A 27,508-nucleotide genomic window follows, 5' to 3' on the forward strand; every position below is an offset into this window, starting at 1 on the left:
CACACTTGCATCTGAGGCAACAGACTGTTGGTTGAAGTACCCCTCTAGAAAACTGAACTGTTGTATAGTTGGAGGAGTCAATGTTTGGATGAGACGCTGAACTGTAGATGATCTTCAATCTTGAGAAAACTTAAAGGATTGCACATTATTATTTTGCAGAGGATCAAGGGGACTTTCCCTGACCAATATTTCTCCTAAACTAACCCACAAATGCAGGTTATTTGATCACGATCACATTGCAATTGGGGAACCTTGCTTTGGACAGATTTTTCTACATTACAGTAACTCCACGTCCAAAATATTAAATTGGTTAGAAAGCGATTTGGGATGGTTTGAAGTTATTAAAAGTGTAAGTGTCTTATTCTTTAATGGGAGGGCATTTTCAGTTGTGAGGTTCATGGACATTTTGCCAACAATTATATCTTCCTTGAACGTCACAGCTTTGTGAAGATTACCTTTAGCCTTGAGGTGAATTGAAGAGATCCCTGGGCCAGAGAAGTTGCTGCATGTTCCAAAAGGATTGTGTGGAACACGTTTACGGCATTGCCTGTGCCTTTTGATCACGGTAGCGCATCTGGGCATCAATCATTGAGCAGTTCAACAAGATCTATTGCTAAGTCACTGGACTTTCTTTACTCATTCATGGGCATGGGCATTGCTGGCTGGCCAGCATTTATTGCCCATTCCTAGTTGCCCTTGTTCAAAGGGCAGTTGAGAATCAACCACATTGACATGCTGGGTACCAAGATCTCCAAGGCTGTCCTGGAGCTTCAGAAACTAAAGGTTAATTTCCAGAAAGAACATGCGAGAAAAAAGTCACAAAACCGTAAGAGTATTCACGAAATAGAATGTCATTTCTAAGTTCTCTTTCTACCTTTACTGGTTACACAAATGATGCAGACAGGATGAAAAGAGCAATAGTGAATCCCCCGTCTCCCATGGGGGCCCCATCGCATGCATGTATACATACACACAAATACAGATACATGTACATACAGATACATGTATATACAGATAGATGTACACACACAGATACATGTACACTCATACATGTACACAAGATATATGTACATAGATACATGTAAACACAAATACATGTACACACATGTGCACAGATACATATACACACAGATATATGTAAATGCATGTACACCGATACATGTGCCCACAGATACATGTACACCTAGATACATGTACATGCCAATACATGTAAACACACATACACAGATGCATGTATACACAGATACATGTTCACATGTTCAAACAGATACATGTACATACCAATATGTGTAAATACATGTACACCAATACATGTACACACAGATACATGTACACACCGATGCATGTAAACACATGTACACAGATACATGTACAATGTGCACACAGATAAGTGTACACACAAATACATGTACACACAGATACACATATACAGATACACATAGACATATGTACACACAAATACATGTACATATGATATACATATATATACATACATACCAACAGTTACACGTACACACTGATAGACAGACTGGCATAGATACAGATGACACCAGAATAAATACATACATCTCTGCATGTTCAAATAAACAGGCAACATTAAAAAATCAACACACAGAAGGTATGCATGGTCATACATAAATCCACACACACATAAACAAACATGCCAACATACACAAATCAAAACACGCATACACAAATAAAGACACGTTTAAAGCGTACTTTCATATAAATGTTTTATTCAGTGCATCTGTTAGTGTATACAACAAATAATAAACAACTGACCAGTACAGAAGCAGGAAAGCTGCTTGTACTTTCTAACCCAAGTAATGTTTGGAGCACATTATCCAACATGTTTAAAACACATATCCTAAGTCATGCAACTCTATTCCAATACCAGCTTTCTCCCATGCAACAGGTAAATCAAAATAAAAATCTAAACTAATTGACAGAATAACAACAACCTCTGTGTAATGTGTACTAGGATGAGTTTCCAGTAAACTGCCCAAAGGGAACTTCATTCACAACAATTCCCACCATGCCCAGTACATTAAAAGAACGAGTGGCAGAGAGCGTTACAAATAAGACTTTCCACATTGTTATAAAAATGAAGTCACCCAAAACCCCACAGTTTCTTTAAGAATAAAAACCACCACAACAAGGTCAATGTGCAAATGCCTAAGGTGAGAAGGAGTCACAAGGGTGCGATTTGCTAACCGATAGATTTCTGTATCCTAGGTGTTGCACTATAAGTTTACTGTTACTACAAATCCAGAAACCTTTGTCCTCAAGATTATTCAAAGTTACACTTTTAACCACTTCGCCTGAGACACTGACCTAATTCCTGTTCATCTTTTTTTTGTGTGTTTGTTTTCCTTTTCGCAACCCTGATTGGCTTTTGAAAGTGATTCTATCCATTGGTTAGAGTATAAAAAAAACTGCGGACTCGCAGTGTAGCAAAACACTATCGCTGGACTAAAGAAAAGAAACCAATGTTTGTGTATCAAGTGGGATTGAACAGCACTGAGCCAAGAACATGATGCAATTACTTTTTTTTGTGTGTTCCTCATTCCTTTAGTAAAACCCAAAGGTATCTACATTCCTCTGGCAAGAGCAAGTGTGGTTTGGTTTATTTTGTGTGTGTGTATGTGTGTGTGTTCATTGCTGAACTGTAACTTGTTTCCAGCTTGCCAACAGGTTTTTTTTTGAATGATTCATTTCCCCGAGACAGGTCTGATGATTGGACAAAATGGTATTTCTTCCGCCGCATCACATTCCAAGAATGAGGTTTGATTGGCTGTCCGGGCGTTTGGTGAGATGTACAAGCGTTTTCTTGGCTAAAATTATTGGGATTTATCCACTGACAGAAAAATCAGAAGACCTAAAAGGCTGATAGAGTGCAACTTTACTCAGCTCAGCAGCTTGTTTCCTGAATCATTTTACAAGAGAAAGACACTGTCTGCTAGTGATATATCGGCGGCGTCTGTACATGGTTTGTCTGGACACGGGACGAGCCTCCACCCAGCTACGTTGATTCAGTCTGACTCACTGCCTTGCCCCCGTTTAGCACGGCAGAGGCACTTCTGCTTTTGGTGGGAGTTCCAGACCGAGAGAGAACTTCCGCCAACTCGTGTAGTGATGGTTCTCTGTAAAGGGCAACTGGAAATCAAAAAGAAAATCAACATTAGTTAACATGACCAGCCTCTTTGTCTGCACCCGCTAATGTATCCTACATTATATTGAACCCAGGGACAATTAGATGAACACAAAAGGAGTAGATTATTCAGACAGCATGAAATGAAGTCAGGTAGAAGCAGGAACATGTAGATGGAAATGTTTCTGTGCCAGGAATTCTGTTTCACCCAGTGTAGAGATCCAATCCCAGAAATGCGGACTTGGGAAAAGAAAGCAACTTTCACCATCTCAGTGTCAAAGCCAATGAGTGAAATACTTATAAAAATGCCATCACTATTGTCATGTCAAAAACACAGCAGCCAACTTGTACATAGTATGAGCCCACAAGTAGTACTGCGATAACATCCAATAATCTGTTTTTAGTGATGGTCATCAGGTGAATTAACGTCAGTAAGGCTTGAGTTATAGAATGGTTACAGCACAGGAGGCCATTCATTCCATAATGTCCATGCTAGCTCCCTAGCAGGAGCAGTTCACCTTTCCCTTGCACCCTGCAATGTTTTTGTTTCTACATAATTATCCAATTCCCTCTAAAACCCTCTATTGCTCCAGTCCACAATTGTCAGACAGCGCAATCCAAATCTGAACCACACACTGTGTAAAAAATGATTTTCCTCATGTTGACATTGCTTCTTTTACCTCTCTAAAATCTCCCCTCTGCCTTCTCTGAGGAGAACAATCCCAGTTTCTCCAATCAATCTTCAGAACTGAAGTTCTTCATCTTTGGAACCATTCCATGAATCTTTTCTGCACTCTCTCCAAAACCTTCATGTCCTTCTGAAAGTGCGGTGCCCAGAATAGGACACAAAGCTACAGCTCAGGCTAAAGTCATGACTTAATGCATATTCAATATAACCTTCCTGATCTTGTATTCTATGCCTCCATTAATAAAGTCCAGGATAATGTATACTTTATTAACTGCTCTGCCAATCTATCCTGTCACCCTCAATGTTTTATGGGGTACTGTATCAAATGCCTTTTGGAAGTCCATGTACACCACATCAACTGCATTACCCTCATCAACCTTCTGCAATAAACTCAAGCACGTTAGTTAAACCCGACTGTGCAGAAAACTCTCCGCCTCATCTTCAAAATAGTGCAATGTGATCTTTGACACCACCTGAGAGGGTAAAAGGGGCCTCATTTTTACTTTGGATCCGAAAGATAGCACCTCCAACAGAGCAGCACTGCCAGTACCATCCCTCCAATTGTTCATCAATTCCTTCAGTGCCTTCCCTAGGAGGATGCACTGTGACTCAAAATCAGAAGGCTGTGAGTTTACAATCCCCTGGAGGATCTAAACACAAAACTTCAGGCAGGCAATGCAATGCATTACTGATAGGGTGCTGCACTGTCATTTGGATAAGTATTAAACTGAGGCCTGTCTTCTTTTTTAGGTGGACACAAGGGATCCAATGGCAATACTTTCAAGAAGGGCAGTGAAATGCTTTGTGGTGTCCTGGCCAATATTCTTCTACTGGGGAGATGGTGGCAAAGTGGTATTGTCACTAGACTAGTAATCCAGTTCTGGGGACTGGGGTCCGAATCCTGCCATGGTAGATGATGAATTTTGAATTCAATAAAAAAAATCTGGAATTAAAAGTCTAATGATGACCATGAAACCATTGTCAATTGTTGTAAAAACTAATCTGATTCACTAATTTCCTTTAGGGAAGGACATCTGCCATCCTTATCTGGTCCGTCCTACAGAAAGATAAGAAGCATAAGAACTAGGAGCCGGAATGGGCCATTCAGCCGCTCGAGCCTGCTCTGCATTCAATACAATCATGGCTGATCACATCTTGGCCTCAACTCTGCTTTCCTGCCTATTCTCCATAACCCTTCAAACAATTACTAACCAAAAATCTGTCTGTCTCCTTAACTTTACTCAATGAGCCAGCATCCACCACTCTCTGGGATAGTGAATTCCATAGGTTCACCAACCTTTGACAGAAATCATTTCTCCTCATCTCTGTTTTAAATCTGCTACCCCTCATCCTAAAACTATGGCCTTTTGTGCTAGATTGCCCAATAAGAGGAAGTATCCCCTCTATGTCTTCACGGCAGCAGAGATAGCACGCCATTGATGGTATCTAATGGTCCTGTCACTGTAATGGGGTTTCCTATTGTTTGCACCCCGTTCTGCCAGGGAACTCATGGGGGTAGGGGAAGCGACGGTCACCAATGGCAGGGTAGAAGATCCTGCCAATAAGAATGGTCAGAAAATCCAGGCCACCATTTCTAAATTTATGAACAACACCAAACTGGGGGGAATAGTCAACACTGAGTCGAACTGCAACACATTACAGGAGGACACTAATAACTTGTAGAATGGGCGAATAAAATTCGACACAAACATGAAGTAATACATTCCAATAAGAAGAATAGAGAGATCACTTATTACTTTGAGTCTGGCTGTGGTAGAGGAACAAAAGGATCATGGAGAACCAAACTCCGATCACTAAAAGTTACACCACAAGTTAGCAAGGTCAGAAAAAGACACACAACAATCTCTGGAGTTTATTTCTGGAGGGATAGAATTGAAGAGTTGGGATGTTATTGCTAAAGCTGTATTGACCCCCGGTTAAACCACATGGAGCACTGCGTGCAGATCTAGTCATTATTTATTAAAAGGTTATAGAGACACTGGAGAGGGTGCAGGGATTTACAGGGATGATATCAGAAATATGTGAGTTTACATATCAGGAGCAGATGAATAGGTTGCACCTCTGCTCCCTTAATAAAACGTGGCTGAGAGATAATCTACTCGGCGATTTAAAACGTGGAAGATTTTGAGAGAGACGATACAAGAGAGAATGTTACCTCTTGTGAGGAAGAGCATAACTAGAGAGCATCTATGTCAGATACTCCCCAAGATATCCATTAGGATTTTCAGGAGAAATTTCTCTACCCAGAGAGTGGTGCAAATGTGGAACTAATTGCCACAGAGAATGTTTGAGGTGAATTGTACCGATACAGCTGAGGGGTAGTTACATAACCATATGAGAAGAAAGGGAATAGGGAGTTAGAGTGGTAGATTTAGATGAGGAAGGTTGGGTGGAGGACCGATAAAGCCTCAACACAGGCATGAACTGACTGGGCCAAATGACCTGATTCTGTGTTGTATAACCAGAAGCCTCCTTCAGAAAAAAAAACCTGAATTTATATAGCGTGTTTAACTTGGTAAAATGACCCAAAGAGATTCATTGGATCATTATCATTCTAACAGCACTGTGGATGTACCTACACCACATGGACTGCAGCGGTTCCATAAGGCAGTTCACCACCACCTTCACAAGGGACAATTAGGGATGGGCAATAAATGGTGGCCTAGCCACTGATGCCCACATCCCCATGAAAGAAGTTTTGAAAGATGACAACAACACAGGTAAGGTTCTGTGGAAGTTAGGTTCCAACAATTGTGAAAATTAAAGTTCCATAATTGTCAAAAAAAAACTTTGTCAAGCAATGGGAAATGATTAATGGCTAAACATGGCCTTCAGCCTTGCCTTTAGTAAGGCCAACACTGACATATGCAAGATAAAGCAAGTATAACTAAAACCTTGTTCTATAATACTGCATTCCAGGTTAGGACAGCGCAAGGAAAACAAGGAACAAGTTACCATGATGACTATCAAATAGCAAGATATGGGGACATATACTAATGAAAGACTGGTTTTCTATTGGATAAGAAAAGGCTTCTATGATTGATGGATATATATGTCAATGAAAGATGTGGAAAATCTCTTGTTCCTAATTTGCTGTAATTGACTATAACTGCTGAGCTGTTTCTCTGTAACCTCAGAACTGCTCTGGACATTTCGTGTTGGCTGTAGAGAGTTCTCCTCGTGCACAAGTAATTAAAGACCCTGCATTAGATACATGGTGCCCAGCGCTGTTTGCGTAAGGGGCCGACTGAGTGCCGAGGTTGCTGCTCCTAAGATAACTCTAACAGTTCAAAGAGGATAGATGACCAAAAGATTGGTCAAAGAGGATTATTAGGAGCAGCATTACAAAGAAGGAGAAAGAGAATAAATGAGTTGGAGAGGTTGCAGCAGAAATTCTAGAGCTGAAGATGTGGAACCAATGGTTGAGCGATGGAAATCAGGGGATTTTCAAGAGACCAGAATTGGAACAGCGCAGAGGTTGGGGTGTTGTGTTCTGGAGCGGGTTACAGAGGTAGTGAGGAGTAAGACCATGGAAGAATTTAAATGGGATAGATGAGAATTAGAAATTGTTGGCCACAGAGATTACTGGGGACCAGCCATTTCCGGCTCCTTGCTAAATGTGCCAGAGTCCAGACCATGCGGCAAATCCCAATCCTCCCCCTAACAGAGCTCTTTAGGAATTGGCATTAAATAGGCGGAAGGAATGATGCTGGGTTTCATGATGGTTATGATTCCCTGAAACTGGGTGGCAAAGAGTCAATATCCACAGTCTGGTTTCTGCTTTGCTTTGTGACTGGAATTGGAGCCTAAGCAATGGCACCATCACATTGGGAAATGAGAAGTAAACTTCTCCTCCTGTAACCTCATTCCCTTCACTGGGCAGCAGCTGCTGGTTTCAAATCTGATTTATGGAGCCAGGGTTATTAGGTTCCAAACTCACTGTATCCACTGATCAAAATGAGGCTTTGAGAGCATGAAGGCATGAAGCACCCTTTCCAACCTATATTCAGAGTGATTCAGAGGAGGTTTCATAGATAAATGGAATGAACGAGTTGTCTTATGAGGAAAAGTTAGACAGACGGGAGTTATTTCCACTGGAGTTTAGAAGAGCGAGGAGTGACCTGATTAAAATCTATAAGATCGTCATCAGTCTGGACAAGGTGCATGTGGAAAGGAGGGTGAGTCCAGAACTAGGGGACATTGTTTTAAAATTAGGGGTCACCCTTATTGGATGGAGATGAGGGGGAAATCTGTTTCCCTTGTTTCTCTCCGACTTTGCTACTCTTGGCCTTGGAAGGCAGATCAGCCATGATCCTGTTGAAAGGTGGTGAAGGCTCGAGGGACTGAATGGCCTACTCCTGCTCCTGTTTGGTATGTTCCTATGTTCAACCCAGGTGCAGTGTGGACCCAAAAGGTGATTGGTCACGGCTGTGAACTTCCACACTCACAGGCGCCAATCCCTTGTCAGTCAATCCCACATGAAACAATTAATGCTTGAAGCTTTCAGGGACATTAATATAAAGACTGGACCAGTAAGTTATTTTGTTATGGCTGTTTGTTATGAGACTGAATGCACCACTGCAGCACTTTGTAAAAACATTCCTGAGAGCAATTTGACGGGACAACAAGATTGCTGAGTCAGCAGAAAGCAGGTATTTCTGTTCATTTCAGACTGCCCTCAGACTGTACAGCCCTGAAACCTCCAGGAATGGGTAAGAGACCAATTTGAATGGTCTCTTACCCATTCCTGAAGGTTTCAGAATCTGGTTTGTAACACACAGCGAACAATTCAATCTTCATCTTGTCACTGGGTGGAAGGAGTGAGGAAATTGTGAGGTGGAGGGAAGATTAGGGAGGAGGTTAGGGGCTGAGGGGATCGAGGGGGCAGGTGGGGTGCTGTGCAGCGTTGTGTTGGGAGAGGGGCTGGAAGGAACTGGGGAGGCTGTGGGGAGGAGGGATCTGGGGACTGCCTTGGGGAGGAAATGGGGTGGGGATGGGGCATGAGCTTGGAGCAACAGTGGCTCCTTATCCAGGGAAGGATATGCTGGCCTTGGAGAGGATCCACAGGGGATTCACGAGAATGATCCTGGGGATGAAAGCTTGACTTATTAGGAGAGTTTGAGGATTTTGGGTCTGTACTTGATGGAGTAAGGAAGGAAGAAGAGGGATATCATTTTGAAACTTATAGAATACTGAAGGGTCTGGACATCGGGAAGATGTTTCTATGAGTAGGAGAGACTAGGAGCTGAGGGCACAGCGTCAGAGTAAAGGGACAACCCTTTAAAACAGAGATGAGGAGGAATAACTTCAGCCAGAGGGTGGAAATTCATTGCCGCAGAGGGCTGTGGAGGCCAGGTCACTGAGTCTATTTAAGACAGAAATAGATAGGCTCTTGATTGGTAAGAGGGTCAAAAGTTACAGGAAAAGGCAGAAAAATGAGGATAGAATCATATCAGCCATGATCAAATGGTGGAGCAGACTCAATGGGCTGGATGGCCTAATTCTGCTCCTATATCTTATGCTCTTTTGGAATATTGTTTCAATGTGGAGTCACAGGGAGTACTCGTTCTCTTCCAATTCCATTTGGATGTTCACTGATGTAGCCTGCTGCAGTCACTTTGCTTAAGGTCTGAAAAAAGTGACCACAGCTTGCAAAGCACACCAGCTTCAGGCTGGTGCAGTGAACAAAGCCAGAGCACCCTGATTAAAATGGTACATGGTAAACTTCAAGTGTCAAGCGAGTGTCTACACTGCATGCCATGGTCAATTTTCATTCAACTGGTTCAATTACCAGCTCTCAACCTCTCTGCTTCTGCTAAAGATTCTCCTTAAAAACCCTTTTTTTTGTAACCTCTTCACTCGCCCACACAGAGCATTGTGGGTGTTCTTCTTCCCTGAGGCATCATGGGGCATTTTCCAAAGGAGCTTTGTAAACCTGATCACTGTCGTAGTTGGCTCATTTAAAACAAAAGCCAGCTCCAGCCTCACAATGCATAAGGTGATCTATGCAATCATACCAGCACCACATGGTGCCTTGTTGCCATGTGAATAAATAACTGCTACAAACTACCACCTTCGCCAGGCCAACTAGGAATGGCAAAACATGCCAGCCTTTCAGTGACACGCAGATCCCGAGAACAAATAAAATAATCACCGAGCACTTAAACCAAAATCAATCACATATCTGATTCACCTGGGTTCACAACCTTGGTTTCTTCTTTAATCTCAAGATGAGTTTCTGACCATATATCCAAGCCATCATCAAGATTATTGACTTCCCTAACATCGTCTGATTCCACCCCTGCCTCAGTGCATCTGATGCGGAAACTCTCATCCAAACATTTCTGATTTTCAGATTTAGCAATTCCAAAGTTTTCCTCTCTGCCTTCTCAATCCAATCCCATTCAGCTCCCTCAAAACACCATCTGAAGTCACACAGAGCTCCCGTCACCCATCAACCTACTGCTCACTGACCAAAACTGGCTCCTGGTCTAGCTACGCTTCCATTTAAAAAGTCTCATCCTCTTGCAAACAAAATGTTGGTGCGCAGGCACGGTAAGTAATTAAGGAGGCGAATGGAATGCAATCCTTTATTTGAAGAGGAACTGAACCTTAAAGTAAGGATCAAAAACAGAAAATGCTGGAAAATCTCAGCAGGTCTGACAGCGTCTGAGGGGAAAGAACAGAGCCAATGTTTCAAGTCTAGATGACCCTTCGTCAGAGCTGCTCTGATGAAGAGTCATCCAGACTCAAAGCGTTGTCTCTATTCTCTCTTTACAGATGCTGTCAGGCCTGCTGAGATTTTCCAGCATTTTCTGTTTTTGTTTCAGATGCCAGCATTCGCAGTATTTTGCTTTTATTAAAGTAAGGATGTTATGCTTCAGTTACGCAGGATACTAGTGAGACCACACCTCCAATACTCGCTGGAATTCTCCTGCCTCACCCCTCCACGGAATCAGAGCCGGCAGGGGGTGGACAAGGGTCCTTGGTCCATTGACCTTGGGTGGCAATTTCTGGTCTCGCTCAAGTATGGCTGTAAAACCCCACCCACTATTGGTGGGGGGATTTGGTCTCCATATTTAAGGAAAGATATAAATGCATTGGAGGTAGTTCAGGGGAGGTTTACCATATTGATACCTGGGATGTGCAGATTGTGTTACGCGGAAAGGTTAGACAGATTGGGCTTATTCCAACTGGAGTTTAGGAGAGTGAGGCGTGGCTTGATTGAAGTATTTAAGATCCTGAACAGTCTTGACAAGGTGGATGTGGAAAGGATATTTCCTCTTGTGGGTGAATCCTGAACAAGGGGCACTGTTTTAAAATTAGGGTTGCCCTTTATAGGACAAGATGGGGAGAATCTTTTTCTCTCAGAAGTTTGTGTGACTTTGGAATTCTTTGCCTCAGAAGGTGGTGGAGACAGGGTTACTGAATATACTTAATGCGGAGATACGTTCTTGTTAGGCAAGGGGTTCAAAGGTTATCGGGGGTAGATAAGAATGTTGACTTTGAAACTCAAACAGATTGGCCATGATCATATTGAATGATGGAGAAGGCTCGAGGGGCTGAATGGCCTTTATCTAGCTTGTATGTTTGTAAACTTGCTCCTCCTTATCTGCATAATGTGATCCAGCCCCACACCCTCTGAAATAACTGCACTTTTCTAATCTGCCCTCTTGAGTATTCCACATTTTAATTGTAGCTCCATTGGTGGATGAGCTCTCCTTTATCTGGGCCCTGAATTCTGGAATACTTTCCTGAAATTTCTCTGCCTCCCTATCTCGCTTTTCCGCTTTAAGACTCTCTTTAAAATTTACCTCTTTGACCAAGTTTTTGGTGAACTGACCTAATGTTCCCAGTGTTAATTCCATAACACTCCTGAGAACTGGCTTGGCACATTTCACTATGTTAAGGAGGACATGTAAGCGCAAATTGTGGTCGTAATGGTGAAAGATTCCACGGCACTATTTGACGAACTGCAGGGAAATTCTCCCTGATGTCCAAAGCAACACCTACCACTCAGCTGATATCACTGAGAAACTGGTTACCTTGTTTGCTGCTTGTGGAATCTTGTATGAAAATTTCACATTGTGCGTGGCCAGAATTTTACTGCCTTGCTCCTCTGGAATTGGGGTGGGCGAGACTCGCAGAAGGGAATTCGCCATTGGCCTCGGGTGGGATTTTACAAGCCTCGCCCAAGCGATGTTGTAAAATCTCAGCCTATAAGAATGACTCAAAATCAAAACGGATTCTCTGGATGAACAGAAATTTGGGATTCCCTGAGTTTGCGAAAAGGTGGAGCAAGCTCTCCCTTTGAATAGAGAATTACAAGTCCAGCTCGCCGCAAACCTTTCACAAATATAATTTCCTTTGCAGAGCTGAGACAACATGGGGCAGAATACAAAGTGCTTTGCTCCCTGATGTTTGATACAGCAGCACGGCTTCGGTGAAATGAATAGAAACTTCTCCATTTATTCAGGAGCACCTAATATCCCTCCACAGTGATTCACTTTCATTCCTAGTATTAACAAAGAACATCAATCACATCAACAGCAGATCATGTAACTGATAGAATACAAATTAGTCCCTTTAATCACTCCTGGCAAGTAATGAAAAAAAAATGATTACATCTGGTGCTTTTTATAGCATTTTATTTCGATTCACTCAAAATTACATTTCTGGCCAATTTGCTGCTTCTATTTTTAATGCAAGTATTACGCAGGAGAGGAGGCTACACTTAAGGAAATTCAGAGAAAACGTTCATTGTGTGCATCACCACCCAGGGTTCACATCTGATCTTAGCATATTTATTCTTTGATTTAGTTTCAACATCGCTGGCAGCATTTATTATCCAACCCTTGTTGCCCTTGAAAGTCCTGCTGCAATTCCTGAGGTGTAGGTATACCCACAGTGCTGTCAGGGAGGGAGTTCCAAGATTTTGACCCAGTGACAGTGAGGGAAGGGTGACATATTTCCAAGTCAGAATGGCGAGTGATTTGGAGAGGAATTTGTTCCATCACTGACTTTCCTCTCCCACGCCTATTAATACTTTACTTTAGGGAACAAATCACCATCATGTTCAGAAATCAATTCTAACAGGGTTTTAGTCACAGAACTGAGACCAGATATGGGACATTCTGAGCACCCCATTACAAGAAGATGTTTGGGTGTTTGAGCTACGAAGAACAGAACAGCAACGATTCACGAGGACAACACCAGGAATGGCGTAAATATTACAGCCAGGAATTTCAGACCTGAAGTTAGGAAAAACCTTCACAAAATATGCTAAAAGTTTGGAATGTTCCACCTAAAAGAAGCAGATGCAGAGATAGTGGATGCATTGATTGTAATATTCCAAAAATGTTTAGATTCTGGAGAAGTTCCAGAGGGTTGGAAATCTGCCAATGTGGCACCTCTATTCAAAAAGGGAGGAAGGCAAAGAGCAGGTAACAATAGGTCAATTAACATCTATAGTTGGAAAAATGTTGGAATTAATTATTAAGGAAGCAATAGCAGCAAATTTGGAAAAATTATAATCTTATCAGAGTCAGCATGGCTTCATGAAAAGGAAATTGTGCCTGACTAATTTATTGGAGTTTTTCGAGGAAGGCTCAACATGAGTGGACGGAGGGGAACCAGTAGACGCGTTGGGTTTGGACTTTGAGAAGGTGTACTACAAGGTATCTTGAAAAAAAGATTAAGTCAAAAGATATCAGCCCATGTTGTTGGCGGTAGTATGCTGGCAAAGATAGAGACTGACTAATGGTTAAGAAACAGCGAGAGGGGATCAGCGTTCTTTTTCAGGTTGGGGTTTCACAGAGATCAGTACTGGGACTGCAACTGTTTACAATATATGTCAATGATTGGAGGAAGGAAGTGAATATACTGCAGCCAACTTTGCAGATGACTCAAAACTAGGTGGAAAGGCAAGTTGTGAGGGGGATACAAACTGTTTTCAGAGAGATATTAATAGGTTAAGTAAGTGGGCAAAAAGTTGGCAAATTGATTATAATGTGGGACAATGTGAAGTTGTTCATTTATTTACTAGTTACAAGTAGGCTTAAATTAACACTGCAATGAAGTTACTGTGAAAATCCCCTAGTCACCACACTCCAACCCTTGTTCGGGTACACTGAGGGAGAATTCAGCATGGCCAATGCACCTAACACACAAGTCTTTTGGATTGTTGGAGGAAACTGGAACACCCGGAGGAAACATACGCAGACACGGGGAGAACATGCAAACTCCATTCCCAAGCTAGGAACTGAACCCATGTCCCTGGCACTGTGAGACAGCAGTGTCCACTGTGCCACCATGCTGCCCTTTTGGAAGGGAGAACAAAAGAAGAGATTATCATTTAGATGGAGAAAAATTGCCGAGAGCTGCAACTCGAAGGGATTTGGGGGAACTTATGCATGAAACACAGAAAGCTAGCATGCAGGTACAGCAGGAAGGCTAATGGAACGTTGGCCCTTATTTCAAGGGGGTTGGAGTGTAAGAGTTGGGAAGTCTTGCAGCAACTGTACCTGGAGACCACACCTGGAGCACTGTGAACAGTTTTTTCCCCCTTATTTAAGGCAAAATATTGGGAGCGATTCTCCCAAAAAGTCTAAGAGTTGAGTTTGTGCAAAAACTGGAGTAAATCAGGCTGTTTGTTTTTTCAGCAGGATATTCACAATGAATCTCCCACACTGTGCACTGCAGAGTGCACTGTCATGAATCCTATTAAAAATCAGTAGGCAGGGCCTATTCCCACTAAGGGGCTGGCAGAATAGCACTGAGCGGGCCACTGCACATTCGCCGATCTGTCAGCAACGAAATCTGCGCACACATGCAGTAGCCCCACACTGCTGGCCTCCAGATTGCTGGCCAGCCCGGCGAACCCGTCATCGCTGGTCCTCCAACTCCCCCCACTCCCCAAACATGTCCAGCCAGCCTCAACCCCCTCTGTGCCACCCCGCCTCTGCTCAATCTTCCCTCCTGGCAGCCCCAATCTCCCAATATACCCCCCATCAGCAGCCGCGATCCCACCTCCACCACAGTCCCAACACTTACCCTCGCAGCCCCGACCTCCCTGGCAGGCTGACCCGCCCCCACAAAGGTGTCAGGGAACAAGTCACAAATAGGATTACAGTATATTAATGCTTCAATTCAAGTGCTAACCCAGGCTTCCTCTTAACTGTAGTTTCCATGGCATCCCTAGAACACGCAATCCTATTTCTCAATAGATACCAACCAGGTTATAGATGATCAATGACCCACGGCTAATTCCCTTCTCTGTACTCTTGGCACTCACAGCTGAGGTAAAAGCAAAGAAAAGCTTCTGAGATATTACCTTCTAATGGTTTGGGGAGGAAGTGGGCAGCTGGTTTGGTTTTCTTCACATGATTTCCTTTCATGATTTCTCCTTCCTTGTTAAGTCCCAAGTACCAACCCCTGCCGGACTGTTGCTGTCTGTACAACATGGATGAGTAGGTCACGTAGTAGTTTTCGAATACCGATTCCTTGAACCTGCATTCTGGTGTGAAGTGTTCCTGTTTACAGAAAAGACAAACAGCCAAATAATCATTACATTCTTACTCTTTAACAGCACATTCTCACGCAAGTCAAAGTTCAACATAGGTGTGGTCAAGGAATGATTCTGAATCAACATCTTCCAAAAGAGCTTAACATTTTCATTATTGCCTTGTCTAACCAAGAGGTCTAGAGTTCAAATCCAACCCTGGCAAATTGTGAAATGGATTATTTGTGAACTGAATGAAATTATATCAAATTATTGAATTGTCACAAAATCTTGACTGGTTCATTACTATCCTCAGGATAAGGGACCTCTGACCTTTATCTAGTTTGGCCTGCATGGGACACATCATGGCCGGATTTTCCTGCCCTCCCTGCTGGTGGAATTTTCCGGTCCCGCCAAACACGAGGCCCATCGGGGCGCCGAATGTAAATCGCTATCGACTGCAGCAGGTCTGGAAGATCCCACCAGCAGCCAATGGCGATCCGCCTCTGCTGTGGGAACGCCTGTCATGGGGAGGCTGGAGAATTCTGCTCAATGTCATTTTAACATGACCTCTCGGGTGACAAGCCGAGCAGGGTACATTAAAGGTTGGTTCAGTTTACACATCACCAAATGTTGTTCTTAATGGCATGGGGTGTAACCACAGATTTCAAGCTGACATGCTATGATTACTACTAAGTGGAATAGCTTAGAGTTACCCCCATATTGCTCCTACCTAGGGTGAGATCTTCATACAAAATGGGAACAGTGAGCTACTGGAGTTAAAATGGAGGTAGTGGATGTCTACTCACTCCTGCTCCATTATCATCTTCCCAGAGTCATCAATCAATGCTACCTCAAGTCCTATAACATGCAGAGAATTCTGACAATTTTTTAATTGCCCGTTGGATAAAACTTGCGCCAAGGAGATTCCTCTTCGTAGACTCCAGCAAGTACAGCACAAGAGAAATGCATTTCTTCAATATACATTTGTGCAGCCAAGTAAATCTGAATCCTCCTGTTTGGTATTGTTTGGAAATAAGTGCCATGAACCCTCTGCTTCCACATTTCCAAGTGTCCAAAGTTCCTGAGGATATTTATTTTAAATAGAAAGTTTCAGAATAGAATAATAGGATCCTACTGTGCAGAAGGAGGCCATTCAGCCCATTGAGTCTGTACCAACCACAATCCCATCCAGACCTCATTCCGGTAACCCCACTAATTTACCCTGCCCCAGAACCAGTCCCAATGCCCCAGGAATCTGAAACCTTCATCTGACACCATCGCTTCAGCCATGCATTTATCCGATATATCCTGTCATTTCTACTCTGACTAGCACTTGGCTTGGTATTTTGTTTTTCTCCTTTAGATGTACGTATCTCTGGCTAGAGGGCCCATAGAGCCCATCCTAGTCACGGAAAAGGCAGCAGTGGAGCATTCTGATTTATATTTTTGATCACTTGATGGGCTTCTCAGGCCAGTATCAAAGGCTGGAGTGGAATTATGAGCTGTCCAAATCTTAGATACAGTAGGTCTGCCCACTGCTGCCTACAGAACCTGGTCCATCTGAGAAATGTAGGATCAGGAATGGACTATCTGTGATTCCAAACACCTATCCACATATCCCACAGTGGTTAGCACTGCTGCCTCACAGTGACAGGGACCTGGGTGTGATTCCCGGCTTGAGTCACTGTCTGTGTGGAGTCTGCACGTTCTCCTCGTGTCTGTGTGTGTTTCCTCTGGGTGCTCCGCTTTCCTCCCAAAGTCCAAAAGATGTGCTGGTTAGGTGCATTGCCCATGCTAAATTCTCCCTCAGTGTACCCGAACAGATGCTGGAGTGTGGCAACTAGGGGATTTTCAAAGTAACCGCATTGCAGTGTTAATGTGCAGTACAATGTTAACTTATGAAACTAATAAATAAACTTTAAACTTGGAATATAATGTCCAATTCTGGTTGCCACACTACCATGTGGAGGCTTTGGGGAGAGTACAGAAAAAAATTTACAAGGATGTTGCCTGGTATGGAGGGCATTAGTTATGAGGAAAGGTTGGAGAAACTTGGTTTGTTCTCACTGGAACAACAGAGGTTGAGTGGAGACCTGATAGAAGTCTACAAGATTATGAGAAGCATGAGCAGAGTGGATAGTCAGAAGCCTTTTCCCAGGGTGGAAGAGTCAATTATTGGGGGGTACAGGATTAAGCTGCAAGAGGCAAGATTTAAAAGAGATGTACAAGGCAGATTTTTTACACAGCAGATGATGGGTGCCTGGAACTTGTTGCCGGGAAGGTAGTGGAAGTGAATGGTAGTGACTTTTAAGGGACATCTTGACAATTACATGAATAGGACGGGAATAGAGGGATATGGTACACGGAAGGGTTGGGGGTTTAAGTTCAGTCAGGCAGTATGGTTGGTGCAGCTTGGAGGGCCGAAGGGCCAGTTCCTGTGCTGTAATTTTCTTTGTTCTTTATTTTTAATATATTCGGTTAACAGAAATTGATTAATCTCTGATTTAAAAGTAACAATTGATCTAATAACAGTTGTCATTTGTGGAAGAGAGTTCCAAACATCTACTATCCTTTAGGCATGTTCCTGAATTTCACTCCTGGAAAGTCTGACCCTAATATTTTGGCTCTGCGCCCCTGGGCCTAAATTCTACAACCATCAGGAATAGTTCATCACCATCTGCCCTGTCTGTTCCCTTCAGCTTATGGAAAACTTGGGTCAATCGTGACTTAACATTCTAAATTGTCAGGAACACAAGCCTTGCTTGCATTATCTGTTTAACTCTCAGACTCAGGAGTCATAAGAACATAAGAAATAGGAGCAGGAGTAGGCCATCTAGCCCCTCGAGCCTGCCCCGCCATTCAATAAGATCATGGCTGATCTGCCGTGGCTCAGTTCCACCTTCCCGCCCTCTCCCCATAACCCTTAATCCCCTTGCCTATCAGAAACCTATCAACCCGCATCTTAAATATATTTAGCGAGGCAGCCTCCACCACTTCAACGGGCAGAGAATTCCAGAGATTCACCACCCTTTGAGTGAAGAAGTTCCTCCTCAACTCCGTTCTAAACTGCCCCCCCTTTATCTGTTTGGAAGTCCATTTGGAAGATTGAACTTCAACCCCTGTTAGGTGTTTCTCCCCAACCCCTCCCCACGCACCTTGGCAACTCTGCCCAACAGGAAGGTAGGGCTGATCGGTAGGGGGGCAGGGTTGAGGGTGAGGGGTGGGAGGGACTCTTTATCACCTCTGGCTGCACAAATGTATATTGAAGAAATGCATTTCAGGGATCAGTGTTGGGACTGCAAATTGTTTACGATTTACATAGATGATTTGGAGTTGCAGATCTAGTGCAGATCAAAATTCACAGATGACACTAAGATGAGTGCCAGAGCAAAGTGTGCAGAGGATGCTGAAAGTTTGCAAAGGGATACAGGTAGTCTAAATGAGTGGGCAAAGGTCGGGCAGATGGAGTACAATGTTGGTAAATTTAAGGGCATTCATTGTGATAGGAATAATAGCAAAATGGACTATTATTGAAATGGGTGTCCTTGTGCATGAATCACAAAAAATTGGTTTGCAAGTGCAGCAGGTAATTAAGAAGGCAAATGGAAGTTTGTAATTCATTGCTAGAGGAATGGAGTTTAAAAATAGGATTATGTTGCAGGTTAATAAGGTGCTGGTAAGGTCACACCCAGAGCACTGTGTACAGTTTTGGTCTCCTTACTTGAGAAAGGATATACTGGCACTGGTTCGGGTGCAGAGGAGATTCTTTAGGTTGATTCTGGAGTTGGGAGGGTTGGTTTATGAGGAGAGACTGAGTAGACTGGGGCTATACTCATTGGAATTCAGAAGAATGAGTGGAGATCTTATCGAAACATCTAAGATTATGAAGGGAATAGATAAGATAGAAGCAGGGAAGTTGTTTTCACTGGCAGGTGAAAGTAGAACTAGAGGGCATGGCCTCAAAATAAGGCGGAGCAGATTTAGGACTGAGTTGAGGAGGAACTTCTTCACCCAAAGAGTTGTGAATCTGTGGAATTCCCAGCCCAGTGAAACAGTTGAGGCTACCTCATTGAATGTTTTTAAGGCAAGGATAAATTTTTGAACAGTAAAGGAAATAAAGGTTATGGTGAGCGGGTGGGTAAGTGGCGGTGAGTCCACGAAAAGAGCAGCCATGATATTACTGAATGGCGGAGTAGGCTCGAGCGGCCAATGGCCTACACCTGCTTGTAGTTTTTATGTTCTTAAATTTTATCTACACAAATGGCCACGCGTGTGTTAAATTCAGTCGCTTCATGGAGTAAGAAGTCACATTTTCTTCCATCTCTGCAATGCTTTTAAAGTCCATTCAATCTCTTTTCAGCTTGCTTCAGTTGCAATAGGATTGATTTCAGAATAATATTGTTCTCTCATGTTAAATCTCTGGACATGCTGGTGTTGAGGCGGCTTGAACAGAACAAAATGGTTTCAAATGCAGACTAGGTCACGGAGATGACAGTTGAAACTAAGAATTATTATAGGTCGGGAATTGTCATACAATAGTAAATGGGGGAGCTGTATGTGTAACGAGTTGCAAATGTACACTGCACTGCTCTTATCTGATGATTGATTGCTTCATATGAAATCTCATTTAAAAGCAGTGTTGGGGGGGACCGGGCTGAGGGGGGGAGATATTTGATTCTGTGCGATAGTGTAGGTGACAGCAAAACAGCAGCATGCTGCAAATCTGTTCCCATTGATTGAAATCGATGCAAAGAAAGATTTGGCTGCAATCTGCCACCCACCTGACACAATTCTACCATCACAATCATTCTCCTGCATTGTGCATGTGGCAAATCATCTTTATGTTGTCCCAAGACCAAAGTGAAGAATTTATCATTTCCATTTCCATGTCATGGCAGTCACTTTGCATTGCTAGTTCCACAATGAGCCCAGTTGTTGAGCCATTCCACAGGTTACGATTTACATCCTGCTAATTCCCTTCTCCAGAATGTCAAAGAAGAACAAAGAACAAAAATAGCCCAGATGTCACCCATCCTTATCCCCCTGCTCTAGAGAAACGCACAAAATCAACTCCACCTACTGGAGTTAACCAATTCCATTTTACAAAAATTGCAAATGCACAATTCCTGAGCAACAAGTCCAATCTTTCTGGTGAATTCTTTAACCATTCAACTCAGCTCTGCCAACAATGGACATGGAAGGTGCCAGAATCCTTGTATAACCCGTTGTGCAGATTTAACATCTACTCCCAGTAGATGAGCCATGGACAATGCCCAGAGGAAGCACTTGGAATAAAGGTGAAATGTGTTCCATTGTTATTTTTTACATTCCCAGATCACTCCAAGCGGTCAGATCAAGATTTTTCCAAAACTGAATTTCTTACAAAGCTAATGTTGTAATATCTTGAAAATCCTGATGCAAAGTGGATTGGTGCCCCTTTTGAGCTTATTCAGCAAACTGCCTGCTGAAAATTGATTTTAGATGGAATACAGGAAGGTGAATACTCCCTCAAAATCTTATTAAAACTCTCAAGTTTTCCATCAATGTTTTCCACTCTAAACAACAGAAACTGCTCCTCGGAATTTCTCACTCGAATCTCCCACTAATTGGGATTCGAGCAAATAATTCAGGCTGTTGCTTGAATGCAGACCTCATGGACCCTCTCAGAGGGTCAGTACTGAGGGAGTGCTGCACTGTCAGAGGGTCAGTACTGAGGGAGTGCCGCACTGTCAGAGGGTCAGTACTGAGGGAGTGCCGCACTGTCAGGGGGTCAGTACTAAGGGAGTGCTGCAATGAAAGAGGGTCAGTGCTGTGGGAGCGCCGCATTCTCAGAGGGTCAGTACTGAGGGACTGCTGCACTGTCAGAGGGTCAGTACTGAGGGACTGCCGCATTCTCAGACGGTCAGTACTGAGGGAGTGCCGCACTGTCAGAGGGTCAGTACTGAGGGAGTGCCGCACTGTCAGGGGGTCAGTACTAAGGGAGTGCTGCAATGAAAGAGGGTCAGTGCTGTGGGAGTGCCGCATTCTCAGAGGGTCAGTACTGAGGGACTGCTGCACTGTCAGAGGGTCAGTACTGAGGGAGTGCTGCACTGTCAGAGGGTCAGTGCTGAGGGAGTGCCGCATTCTCAGAGGGTCAGTACTGAGGGAGTGTTGCACTGTCAGAGGGTCAGTACTGAGGGACTGCCACATTCTCAGAGGGTCAGTGCTGAGGGACTGCCACATTCTCAGAGGGTCAGTACTGAGGGAGTGCTGCACTGTCAGGGGGTCAGTACTGAGGGAGTGCTGCACTGTCAGAGGGTCAGTGCTGAGGGAGTGCCGCATTCTCAGAGGGTCAGTACTGAGGGAGTGTTGCACTGTCAGAGGGTCAGTACTGAGGGACTGCCACATTCTCAGAGGGTCAGTGCTGAGGGACTGCCGCATTCTCAGAGGGTCAGTACTGAGGGAGTGCTGCACTGTCAGAGGGTCAGTACTGAGGGACTGCCGCATTCTCAGAGGGTCAGTACTGAGGGAGTGCTGCACTGTCAGAGCGTCAGTACTGAGGGACTGCCGCATTCTCAGAGGGTCAGTACTGAGGGAGTGCTGCACTGTCAGAGGGTCAGTACTGAGGGACTGCCGCATTCTCAGAGGGTCAGTACTGAGGGAGTGCCGCACTGTCAGAGGGTCAGTACTGAGGGAGTGCCGCATTCTCAGAGGGTCAGTACTGACGGAGTGCTGCACTGTCAGAGGGTCAGTACTGAGGGAGTGCCGCATTCTCAGAGGGTCAGTACTGAGTGAATGCTGCACTGTCAGAGGGTCAGTACTGAGGGAGTGCTGCACTGTCAGAGGGTCAGTACTGAGGGAGTGCCGCATTCTCAGAGGGTCAGTACTGAGTGAATGCTGCACTGTCAGAGGGTCAGTACTGAGGGAGAGCCACACTGTCAGAGGGTCAGTACTGAGGGAGTGCTGCACCGTCAGAGGGTCAGTACTGAGGGAGTGCTGCACTGTCAGAGGGTCAGTACTGAGGGAGAGCTGCACTGTCAGAGGGTCAGTACTGAGGGAGTGCCGCACTGTCAGAGGGTCAGTACTGAGGGAGAGCCACACTGTCAGAGGGTCAGTACTGAGGGAGTGCTGCACTGTCAGAGGGTCAGTACTGAGGGAGTGCCGCACTGTCAGAGGGTCAGTACTGAGGGAGAGCTGCACTGTCAGAGGGTCAGTACTGAGGGAGTGCCGCACTGTCAGAGGGTCAGTACTGAGTGAATGCTGCACTGTCAGAGGGTCAGTACTGAGGGAGAGCTGCACTGTCAGAGGGTCAGTACTGAGTGAATGCTGCACTATCTCCATTTAGATAATGCTCTGCCTTCTGATTTCTCTGACTAACGTGCATGATCCCTCATATCTCTACATGAAACTCCCTTTGCTGGGTTTTCGCTCAGTTACCCAATCTATCCGCATCCTGTTGTAGAATCGCAATATCCTCATCACAACTCGCCATTTCACTCATCTGTGTATCATCATCAAATCTGGAAACTTTACATTCAGATCCTTCCTCCAGGTCATTCATGTAAATCGTGAACAATTGTGGGCCAAGAACTGATCCCTGCAGTATTATGCTAGTTACATCTTTCCACCCTGAAAAGGACTCATTTATTCAGGGATCAGGCTGCTGAGTTGGATGATCAGCCATGAACATAATGAATGGCAGAACAGACTTAAAGAGCCAAATGACCTTCTCCCTCTCCTATTTTCTATGTTGCTATTCCAATTCTCTGTTTTCTATTTGACAGCCAGCTCTCAGTCCATGCTAACACACTTCCTCCAATTCCATGGGCTTTTACTTTATACAACAGCCTCTGATGTGGCACCTTGCCTTTGGAATACACCACATCTACCTGTTCCCCTCGATCTATTCTCCCTGTTACATCCTCAAAGAATTCATGCAAATTTTTCAAAAATGATTCACCTGCTCCATCATTTAATTAGGTCATGGCTTTTTGTACCTCAAGTGCTCCTTCTTACGTAGCTGTCAACACCTGGAATGAACTTCCAGTTTTTTTTATTAGTTGATAGGATGTGGGTGTCACTGGCTTTGGTGAGACCCTGCAATGTATCTTGTAAATAGTACACGTGGCTGCCTCTGTGTATTGGTGGTGGAGGGAGTGAATGTTGAAGGTAGTGGAAGGTGTGCCAATCAAGCAGGCTGCTTTGTCAAGCCATTTGAGTGTCATTGGAGCTTCACTCATCCAAGCAAGTGTATGGTATTCCGTTACAGTCCAGACTTATGCCTTGTAGATTATGGACAGCATGTTGGGAGTCAGGAAGTGAGTTACTCACCATAATATTCCTAGCCCCTGGCCAACTCTTGTAACCACAATATTTATATGGTCCTTCCAGTTTGGTTCCTAATCATTGGTAACCCCAAGATGTTGATGGTGCTGGGTTCAGTGGTGGTATTGCCATTGAATGTCAAGAAGAGATGGTTAGATTTTTTTCTTGTTGGAGATGTCATTGCCTGGCATTTGTGAGGCATGAATGTTACTTCCCACTTATCAGCTCAAACCCGGATATTGTCATCAAGAGGCAGCACGGTGGCACAGTGGTTAGCACTTGCTGTCTCACAGCGCTAGGAATTTGGGTTTCTGCCTGTGCAGAGTTTGCATGTTCTTCCCATGTCTGTGTGGGTTTCCTCCAACTGCTCCAGTTTCCTCCCACAGGCTGAAAGACATGCTGGTTAGGTGTATTAGCCATGCTAAATTCTCCCTCAGTGTACTCAAACAGGCACTGGAATGTGGCAGTTAGGGGATTTTCACAGTAACTTCATTGCAGCGTTAATGTAAGCCTACATGTGAGAATAATAAATAAACTTAAACTTAAGGTCTTGTTGCATTTGCATATGAACGACTTCAGTGTCTGAGGAGTCGCAAATGGTGCTGAACATTGTGCAATCATCAGTGAACATCCCCACTTCTGACATTATGATGTAGGGAAGGTCATTGATGAAGATTGTTGGGCCTTAGGACACTATCCTGAGGTACTCCTGCAGTGAAGGCCTGAAGCTGAGATGATTGACCTCCAACCACTACAATCTTCATCCTTTGTGCCAGGTTTGACTCCAACCAGTGGAGAGTTTTGCTCCTGATTCCCATGGACTTCAGTTTTGTCTGGGCTCCTTGATGCCACACTTGGTCAAATGCTGCCTTGATGTCAAGGGCAGTCACCTTTACCTCACCTTTTGAGTTCAGTTCTTTGGTCGTTGTTTGAACCAAGGCTGCAATAAGGTCAGGAGCTGAGTAAACCTGGCAGAACCCAAACTGAGTGTCAGTGAATAGATAGAGTATTATGGATAAAACACTGGAAATATTTAAGCATCAGTTTGGTGCTATGAAGTCTTTAGTATTTTGAATGGATGAATTGAATAGCCTGCATCATCTGTAATTCTTTGGTGATCATCAAATTATGGATTGATTACAGAAGAAGGCCATTCAGCCCATCGTGCTTATGCCAGCTGTTTGGTAAAACTATAACCTTCCTCTATGTCAAATGTTTCCCCTTACAAGAAATCTGCAAGACTATCTTTATCTATCCAGGAAAACCTCCCAACTTGCAAAAACGTTCTGCACAAGGTAAAAAAATTCCTTGTATCTTCTTCCCTCGTTCTCAATGATCATTTCAAATTGATATTGATGCCATAGATGGAATTTAACATGGGCAATGGGGTGTCTTACTTGCTAGCTGGAGCCCCACATTTCTCCCATTGTGGGAAGGTGCCGATCAGGCTCCTAACTGGCCAGCATGGGGCCTTCTCTGGGAATTAGGACCTCAGGGTGGAGATCCCACCTGCTGAGGGCCGCCAGCACTCTATTGTCCCTCAGTGCCATTGGGGTGGTGGCTGATGCCAGTATTTCACCCATTAGAGATACAGCAGAACCAAGGGACTCAGGCCACAGGTGAGTGAGGGTAAAATGGGGATTGCAGAGAGGAGCCAAAGGTCCAAGGGATGGTGTCCAACAGGCTCCCCCATATCCTGATGCGGGTCCCCTCACTCAGACACTGAAAGCCTTTGAATGAAGGATATCCCCATGCCCACCGGAGTCTGCAGCAACACCCAAGTGCATTTTGCTCGTTGATGTCTCCATGTAGTAAGTCCTCTGCTTGCCATAGCCTATGGGATTGTGGGATAAGGCCCTAAAATGGGCCATTCTTGGCATCCTCCTAGCGAATTTACACATTATACATTGTGTTCTGTGCCTTTACTTATAAAATGGAATGTTTTAAATTGTGTGAAGGGTGGGTATGAGAGCTCCCCCTCTCTAACAGGAAACTTCAGCTGATTACCTTTCCCAATGATCTGGGGCACAGAATTGGACAGACAGATGATTTAATCTACAGTTACATACTCTGGCCAAAGACTAACGGGACATGCTTGTGGAACCTCTGTAGAAGCTGCTACCTCGCTGTTGTGGGTACAGAACAGGCTGAACTTTTCATGAGAATTACATGAAAGATCAGCAATATGAGAGAAATGATTTTCTTCAACCAAATCTTTTCCCTATTCTTCTTCCGGCTTTCTGTTCAGCTTACCTTTGGGCTTCTGTTTAATTTTATGGATCCCCTCACCGTGGCACCGATTGATTTGAACATCACCAACATTTCAATCCACACCAGTCCTCTTGACTCTTCACAGAGTTTCCCTTCACTTCCTTTATTGCATTTGAAAGACAAATTTCTGATCTTTGTTCTTTTGTTTCTGCTGACTCGGTCCTGTGTTGGATCAAGCTCGCTCCTCCAGTGAATTAGCTGCTGTCTCGCTGCATGCAGAGCCTCTGCTTTTGCACAATTTGAGCAAACTGAATGACTCAGCTCTTTGGCTGTATAAGCTTCACACAAATCAGCTCCAACAGAAGCAGGAGGATTGGACGGTACAGGCCTTATGGTGCTCCCACTTTATTCTCAGCTTTTAAGGTTGTAAATGAAATAGGATAAAATGAATTTATAAATTTTCTGCTATAAATTACCCTCCTGCCTTGCTTAGATTCCATGGATACTCAGGCCAATCACTTCATTGGTTGCTGAGATGCATAAAATGAAGTCTCAAAGGTCAATCAGGCCCCGGCCACGAGACCCCCCGCTTAGGCTCCCCCCGACGCTGCCCCATGCTCAGTGGGCAGTGGCAAGGTAGCCCCAGGCAATGGCAAGGTAGCCCCAGGCACTGGCACTTTGCCCTTTGGGTAGTGCCGGGGTCCCAGGCAGGCACTGCCAGGGTGCCAGTGCTGTGGGGGCACCCCCGTCACCCAATCTTCTGAGGGACCGTGATTGCCTTCCCTTCACTCCAGCAGGGTCAGGCCACGGGGAGCTATACAAAACCATGCTGGAGTGAACCACTGATGGGGGAGATGCTAGCAGAACCAGAGACTTCAGTCCTGGGCCCGTTAATGAAATTTAAGCTAGTATTGAAATGACCATTGAGATGGTCTTGCTGCCTCCCCACTGGTTTTTGATGCGGAGCTGACGCTGCCACAAGTCTGGTTTTTGGGGAGACGCTTGCGCAGCAGGAACACGTACATGAACGCCGCAAATCGGCCAACACGAGAATCTCCCGGCCTGCTAAAGAATTAGTGCAGTGGGATGGGAGAATTGCAGTCACGGTCTCCGATCGTGAGATGTGTAAGAGATCAGAATTGCAGGATTGCGCAGCTTTCACAGGGTTGTCAGCCTGAGGAAGATAATTATTGAGTAATTATTGAACAGATAATCCCAGTGTATCAGATCTTCTGTTTTAATGGTGTCACCGACTAATATCCAAATTCTACCAATCAATGTGGTTCGCTCCATCTGCACCAGTCACGTGACTCACTGAAATCGAAATAATCTCGAGATGGGACGTGAACATTTCCAGTGAATGCAATGTGACCATTTTCCTTGGCAGCTTTTTTCTTGGTGTATGGAATCTGTCCTTGGAAAGACAGATTGCTGACACATGGTCTTGAAAACACACAGGGCTGAATTTTACATGCCCCAGTGGTTTCCTGGGGGGCGCAGGGCACCTCTCAAACCCCCAATAGCAATCACTGATACCTTCCTGTTACTGCCAGAACTGATAGAGCCGTCAGCCAATCAGATTGCCCGGCAGCTTGGGAGCATGGACTACTTCCCCAGTGAGGGGCAGAAG

The 27,508-nt window shown here is 44.3% G+C and overlaps 1 protein-coding gene across 4 annotated transcripts in view; it reads right to left on the reverse strand.

Moving 5' to 3' along the window:
• Positions 1-1,726: 1,726 nt before the first annotated feature.
• fgf13a (fibroblast growth factor 13a) overlaps positions 1,727-27,508 on the reverse strand; it is a 494,238-nt gene continuing 468,456 nt past the window's right edge. For all 4 annotated transcript variants that reach the window (XM_080187791.1, XM_080187794.1, XM_080187792.1 and 1 more), the window contains 2 exons: positions 15,193-15,391; positions 1,727-3,156 (listed from right to left, as the gene is read on the reverse strand). In XM_080187791.1, the coding sequence (XP_080043917.1) occupies positions 3,023-3,156; positions 15,193-15,391 (333 nt within the window). In that variant the 3' untranslated portion in view covers positions 1,727-3,022. The remainder of the gene's footprint in view (positions 3,157-15,192; positions 15,392-27,508) is intronic.

This window comes from Carcharhinus amblyrhynchos, chromosome 4 (assembly GCF_965287045.1).
Source record: "Carcharhinus amblyrhynchos chromosome 4, sCarAmb.v2.hapA, whole genome shotgun sequence".
Lineage (NCBI taxonomy): Eukaryota > Metazoa > Chordata > Chondrichthyes > Carcharhiniformes > Carcharhinidae > Carcharhinus > Carcharhinus amblyrhynchos.